This window comes from Hirundo rustica, chromosome 14, assembly GCF_015227805.2.
Source record: "Hirundo rustica isolate bHirRus1 chromosome 14, bHirRus1.pri.v3, whole genome shotgun sequence".
Lineage (NCBI taxonomy): Eukaryota > Metazoa > Chordata > Aves > Passeriformes > Hirundinidae > Hirundo > Hirundo rustica.
This window is the reverse complement of record NC_053463.1, coordinates 1,408,441-1,415,575: the sequence shown is the minus strand read 5'-3', so window position 1 is coordinate 1,415,575 and position 7,135 is coordinate 1,408,441. Positions and strand designations below refer to the sequence as shown.

At 56.1% G+C, this 7,135-nt stretch overlaps 1 protein-coding gene across 1 annotated transcript; it reads left to right on the top strand.

The window, feature by feature from the left end:
* The first annotated feature begins 1,160 nt into the window (after positions 1-1,160).
* Positions 1,161-4,781, top strand: LOC131378652 (keratinocyte proline-rich protein-like). Its single transcript, XM_058422498.1, has 2 exons — positions 1,161-1,484; positions 2,313-4,781. Exon 2 carries the CDS (start codon positions 2,522-2,524, stop codon positions 3,584-3,586), a length of 1,065 nt encoding a protein of 354 aa, XP_058278481.1. The 5' UTR covers positions 1,161-1,484; positions 2,313-2,521; the 3' UTR covers positions 3,587-4,781.
* The last annotated feature ends 2,354 nt before the right edge of the window (positions 4,782-7,135 follow it).

Below are 7,135 nucleotides of genomic sequence, written 5' to 3'. Positions count from 1 at the left end.
GGCTGCACACCTCGGGTGGGTCTCAGAGGGTGGGAAATGCAGGAGGTGCAGCCACACAAATCCCTCATCACCTGGACCAGGCTGCCTTTGCCTGCTCTTCATCGTTTTATTTACGGTCAGTGTGATCCAAAGCCGCAATTCCCGTCCCTGACCGGGCTGAGCAGGACATCAGGCTCTGGGGAAATGGTCACTGGCTTTCATTCCAGCTGGGGAAAACAAAACCCGGCCACTCCGGGCTTTGCTTTCCTAATAAACCATCCGGGCTGGTGTTGGGGGCCAGCTCTGCAGGGAGGGAGAGCGGGAACATTGCAGCCACTGCATCCCTGTGCGGGTTTGTCCCCAGGATTTGCCAAATTCCCAGAATAACCCGGAGCCCCTTGTGCGGGAGAAACCCCGGAGCTGCCCTCCCGTGCTGGTCCAAGCTGCAGTCACAGACGCCCCTGGGCTGGCAGGGACAGCTGTCCCCACACCAGCACAACCCCAGCGCCACGGGAGGGTTTGCAGCCCGTTATCGGGATTTATTCCGGGATCTGGGAAAAGCTCCCACAACGCTGTCCCCACTCTGGGAGGATGCAGAGGGCAGGGACAGCCCGGGATTCTCCTTGACCACAAATCCCAGCAGAGGAGCCCAGCAGAGGCAGGAGAGCGGCGCAATTAATTTGCTGTAGATAATTTATTTGATGCGTTTAACCCTTTTAATGGGTTTGTTTTTTCCCTGCACACACATTCCGGCTCCCTCAGATGTACTCATTTCTCAGACCGGCTTTCTCCTGGAGCCTCCAGCCCACACAGGGAGGGTTCCAGCGCCGTTTCCTCCTTCCACTGCGGGACAAATCCTTGGCACATCCACAGGGTGGGAGCTGAGGCACACCAGGGGTGTTCCTGCAGGGGAAGCAGAGGAATTTGGGGTGCAGAGGAATTTGGGGTGCAGAGGAGCCTTTTCTCTGAAAGCTGCTCCCCACAGGTACCAACAGCTGAGAAATGAAGAGTATTTTCAGCGAGAGACCAGTCACGGCACAGGGGGGTAAAAGAGAGCAAAAGCCAGGCTGTAAAATCCCAAATTTATCCAACACTAAATCCGTGCTCTGCAAACCTCTGAACCTACATTTGAAGGGAAGAGCTGTAGGGTGTGGAAAAACCCCAGGGAACGGAAAAGCCTGGCAGCAGAGGACGCCCTGAAGGGGTTCCCAGAGATGCCGGGGGTATTTCAGGAGTGATGTGCGGGTACCTGAGCAAGCCAGGAGCTGTCATTCCTGTGCCGGGAATGCTCCTTCCCCCTGTCCCACCAGTCCTCTTTCCCCACAGGGTAAACAGCTGGAAGTGTTGAGCTCACTGCCAGAGGCTCCAGACAGACACTTTGTGCCACACGACATCCCGGGACACCTTAATGACTCCTCTTTAGCTTAATGAACCTCTAACAACCGGCGCCGCCTGCTCTTGCTGCTCTTGCTCCACTCTGGGACGGCCGCAGGACACGGAGGAAGGTTTGGATCCTTGGATGTTCCCGTCCATCGTCCTGAGCCGCTCCTGGGATGGAGCAGGGGCTCTCCTCTCTGTGTCCCGTCTGTGGCAGAGCCTTTGGCCTCCCCGAGCTCTCCCGGGAATGTGGAATTGTGTTCCACGCTGTCCCCGTCTGCCTTGGGCCATCAGATCCCGGCTCTGTTCTCACTCTGTGGCCGTCTCTCGTTGGAGTCTGTTCAGTGTCAGGTGTAAAATGTCTCTCCTTGTTTCTGACATCCAGTCTGTAACTCCTGGGGAGCACGTTTTCAAAATTCCTGATCCTTGTTTGCAGTGCTGGAATTCCAAGGGATGTTTGAGGGAAACCCCTGCACATTCAGTGCTGGGAGCCAGCATCCAGCCTGGGAAATTCCTGATCCTTATCTAAAGTGCTGGAGTTCCAAGGGATGTTTGAGGGAAATAACTGCACATTCAGTGCTGGGAGCCAGCATCCAGCCTGGGAAATTCCTGATCCTTATTTATAGTGCTGGAATTCCAAGGGATGTTTGAGGGAAATATCTGCACATTCCATGCTGGGAACCAGCATCCAGCCTGGGAAATTCCTGCAGGAGCATCCTCCAGCCCAAGCAGTGCAGTTCACCTCAGACACTGGAACCCAGCAGGTTCTTGGTCTTCAGGGATTGAAGATTTCATTCCCTGTCACAGGGCAAAGCAGGGATTCACGCTTTTTAATGTGGGATCTCGTATTTGGAAGAATGGCTCTCTTAAATGTACTTTGGGGTTTGCAAGATCTTATTTTCCCTGGGTTTGGCGTTTGACCTGGCACTGACAAAGGTTTGTGTTGCCCCTCCCAGGTACACGGTTTTACACAATGGGCACCACCAGGAGCAAGAGAAGCTTCCCATCCACACCGACCCCGAGTCCCAGGAGTCCTGTTTCTAGTCCTGGCCCAGCAGAGGAAGAACAGAGGCCTTGTAGGATATTCCAAGGATTCACCGACAGCAGGACTTGAAAATTCATCGCTCTGCATCCTCGTGGTGCCTCCTGCAGTGGATCCCCAGGAATGTCCAGCGGTGGCAGCTGGGTGGGAGCACGGCAGTGTCGGGACTGTCCCTGTCCCTGTCCCTGTCCCTGTCCCTGTCCCTGTCCCTGTCCCTGTGTCCCTGTGTCCCTGTCCCTGTCCTTGTCCCTGTGTCCCTGTCCCAGTCCCTGTCCCTGTCCCAGTCCCTGTCCCTGTCCCTGTGTCCCTGTCCCTGTCCCTGTCCCATCCCTGTCCCTGTCCGTGTCGCTGTCCCTGTCCCTGTCCCATCCCTGTGTCCCTATCCCTGTGTCCCTGTCCCTGTGTCCCATCCCTGTCCCAGTCCCTGTCCCTGTCCCAGTCCCTGTCCCTGTGTCCCATCCCTGTCCCATCCCTGTCCCTGTGTCCCAGTCCCTGTCCCATCCCTGTGTCCCTGTCCCTGTGTCCCTGTCCCTGTCCCTGTCCCTGTCCCTGTCCCATCCCTGTCCCATCCCTGTGTCCCTGTCCCAGTCCCTGTCCCTATCCCTGTGTCCTTGTCCCTGTGTCCCTGTCCCTGTCCCAGTCCCTGTCCCTGTCCCTGTCCCTGTCCCTGTCCCATCCCTGTCCCATCCCTGTCCCATCCCTGTCCCTGTCCCATCCCTGTGTCCCATCCCTGTCCCATCCCTGTCCCATCCCTGTCCCTGCCGTGCCAGAGGCATTCCTGGTGAAGTCAGGACACAGAACAGCTCCAAACCAGCCCGTGCAGGGACTCCTGCTGCTCCCGTCCTTTCCAGCTGCCCTCTGCCCAGCTCACCCCTGTCCTGGGGGTCTCGAGGGGTGGCTGAAGCCCAGCAGGGTGGGACTGAGCTGCTCCATCCCTGCTGGCTCCTGCCTGGAGCCCGGACACTGCCAGGGGAGGAGCAGCTCCACGTTTTCTCCAGGAAAACGATAGGAAATGTTTGCTGCCCTTTGGCTGCAGCCCCTGCCGAGCTCTGGAGAAGCTCTGGTTGGGTTTCCTGGCCCAGGAGGATTCCCAGGAGCTGCAGTGGGGCCGGCCCAGAGCCACTGCCCTGTTGTGCCACTCCCAGGGAGCGGGACGTGGAGCCCAGAGCTGTTCCGTCCCTCCCCTGAGCAAACTTTGGGCATTTGGAGGCCGCAGGAAGCTCGGGCTGGAGCCAGAGCCGGTCTGTAGTGGATCACCAAGTGCCAGCCGGGAAAACAAACCATCTAAACCCTTTTCTAGCCACGTTTGGAAGAGAGAACTTCTGCTTACCTCCGCCACCTTTATTTTTCTATTGGTTGCCGGTCTCTTCCAGCTGAGGCGAGAACTTTCCAGAGAAGTTTTCCAGACTTTCCCGGCTCAGCACTGGCGCAGCTCTCGGTCCTCAGCCGCCTCCCGCACGCCGCTGTCGCCCCTCCTGAGCTGCTCCCCCTCGCATGGAGAGGGCGGGCAAGGCTCCAAACTCCACCAGCCTGGGAGAAGGATTTTCCTGCAGGATGGAGACCACGAGCCTCGACCCTTTTTAGGGGAAGCTCCACCCCAGAGATGCCACCCTGAGCCTAGAAAGTAAAACTGTGCTCCGTCAGACGGCGCAACCGTGTACAGATATTTTTAATGTACAAAGGAAAAGCTGACATTATTTATTATTTTTTATCAGGAACGTGTGGGGTTTTTTTTTCATTAAAAGCTTCTCGACCAAGGAGCTTAACATCCTATGTGTTATTATTTAGTAATATTTCTGTTGCTATGTGACAGGTATTTACTGTAAACAGACAAATCCTGCTCAGAACAAACAAAAATGTTGCTCAGTAGGAAGAATATTGTGCATGAAAAAGAAGAAGCGGCTTCCTGGCCACGGTGTCTGACTCCTTTAAATACAGCAAAGTCACTGACAAAGCTTCACATCCTTGTCCTTTAGGATTCAGAAGGACACTGGGCAGAAACAGCCCCAAAAGGAAGACCAAGGTGGAAAATTGCTGGAAAAACAGAAATTATTGATGTTTGTGGTGGAAGGTGCTCCTGGTTCATCACCGGGACCTGGCTGGCAATGATCTGTCTTTAGAGGGTTTTGTTTCCAAAAGAATTCATTCAGTTTTACTCTTGACACCAGAACAGTGAGTGAAAAAAAGCCATTATTGAAAGTTTGGGAAAAAATCCATCCAGGGCTGCCTCAGTCCTGTGATCCCCCCTCTGTGGAAGCGCCCACGGGGGTTTTGTTGGGGTTTGGGCACACAAACCTTGGCTTGGTTTCACCTCAAGTGTCAAATTTCTTAAAAGAAATCCTAAAATAAAGCTTTTCTCTGTCCCCACTGAAGGGCATCAAAATCTTGGTGTGAGATTTCCTGGAGCGAGATGGAACCAGCAGCACGGGGAAGCCACAGAGCTCTTCGGTTCTGCTTTGTCCTTCGGGCGTTGTTTCCTCCTTTATTTTTACGTGCATTAGGAAAAGATCTGGTTTGAATCTCAGATAAACTCCCAGTTCCCCCAGGGGCAGCATTCCCAAGGCTCTGCCAGCAGGAGCAGGGGCTCACCAGCCAAAATGGTGACGGCTCTCAGAGGGGAAAGGCTCCCCTTCCAAGGGGATGGAATTCCAAACACGAAATGGCCCTGTCCTGCGTCACCCCCCGTCCCTCCCTGGGCGCAGCAATCCCGTCAGGAGCCGCCTGGCAGCTCCTCCTTGGGCAGCCAGTGATGCCAGCAGAGCTGCTGTGAGCGCAGCCGGGCCCCTGTGCCATCAGCAGCGGCACAATCCCCCTCATGGAGGGGCCCCTCTGGATTTCCCCCGCCCAGCTTTTGCCCGTCCTGCCTGGTGGTGCCAGTCCCTGCCCGTGCTCCGTGATCTGTGCCGCTCCTGAAAATAAAATCTCCTCCCCGGCCGTGGCACTGAGCCCCAGCTTGGGCTGGTTCCTGGCGCTGTTGGCACCCACACCCCGGGCTGGGGGCAGCTTGCACAGGAGGCTCCAGGAGCTGCCCCAGGGAGGGGAATCTGCCCCTCTTTGCTTTTCCCACAGCTCCCTGACAGGAGGGGACAGCCGGGGGGATTTGGGATCTTATCCCAGGGAACAGGGACAGGAGGAGAGGGAACGGCCTCAGCCTGGCCCAGGGGAGGCTCAGCTCGGACAGCAGCAGGAATTTCCCCATGGAAAGGGAGCTCAGGCACTGGAAGTGCCCAGGGAGTTGTGCAGAGCCACAAGGTTCCTCCTGAGCCTCCTTTTCTCCAGGCTGAGCCCTTTCCCAGCTCCCTCAGCCCCTCCTGGGGCTCCAAACCCTTCCCTGGACATGCTCCAGCCCCTCCAGGTCCCTCCTGGCCACCCCTCGAGGTCCCTCAGCACTGGGGACAGCTCCTGCCCCGCCCCTGGCTGTCCCCAGCTCACAGAAATTCTGCCCTATTCAGCTTCATTCATTCATTTATTAATTGCCAGTCAGGATTTATTTGCAGCCCGGGAGCCCCCACCTGCTCCTAGCCCCTTACCTGGAGGATTCCCAGCTCCCTGTGGAGCTGCTGGTGGGATCAGAGCCACCCAAAGGGATTCATGTGAGAAATGAAAACCCAGGGGTGTCGAGCAGGGTGGATCCCTTGCCCCAGAGACACTTTTTAGGAGCACTCTGCTCCTCCAGGGGCGTCTGTCCCACCAAAGGATGCTTCAGGGAGGTCAGACATGGGGAATGTGTCACTGAAAAGGTGATGCTCACCTTGCCTCTGGCTCAAAACTGCTTTGATTTTACCTCAGCTGCTCCTCCTGTCCCCTGCTGGGATCCAGCAATACTGTCTCAGCTACACCAGCGCCATGTCTGCATTTCCAAACCCCTCTCCGTTCAGGAATTACTAACAGATACCTTCAGCTCCTCTCAGCCCAAGGCTTTCAGGGTGGAATTCACTCCCAGCTGCCTCTGCTCTGCAAGAGGAGGGAGAATCAGAAGGTGCTGAGGGCACTTCTCTGTGCCAGCCTGACCTGAGAACGTGCACAGGACCAAGGATGGGGCCCGGATCGTGCCCGTGCCATTCCCAGCAGGGACGAAAAGCAGGAGCAGCTCCAGCCCACACACACTGAGCCATTCCCACCCAGCTCTGCGAGTGCTGAAGCCAAGGGGAGCATTTCCATTCTGCACCTGCCACTGGGAACCCTTCCCCGATTTAGGACCCCCTTCTTCTCCACATCTGAGTTCCTGAGCCATCCCAGGGGAAAACTCCCAGGCCAAAAGGAAAGGAATGCAAACTCAATAAAAAATGTACCAAAGCTTTTAGTTCTTTCAGTTTTTGTAGAAATCCTCCTGAATAAATCCCCAGTTTATCTCCTGCTGAGGAGCTCACACGGCCGAGGCGTCCCTGTCACACCCCGACAAGGGATTAGGTTGGAATTGCCTCACTGGGAAGTGGAAATCCCGGGCAAAGGGATTAGGTTGGAATTGCCTCAGTGGGAAGCAGAAATCCCGGGCAAAGGGATTAGGTTGGAATTGCCTCAGTGGGAAGTGGAAATCCCGGGCAAAGGGGTTAGGTTGGAATTGCCTCAGTGGGAAGTGGAAATCCCGGGCAAAGGGGTTAGGTTGGAATTGCCTCAGTTGGAAGTGGAAATCCCGGGCAAGGGGAGGCTGCAGCTGCTCCTCACACCCTGAGCAGCCTGCAGAGGCAGCAGGGACAACATTCCTGCCTCCATCAACTCCTTACAGCCTCTCCTCGA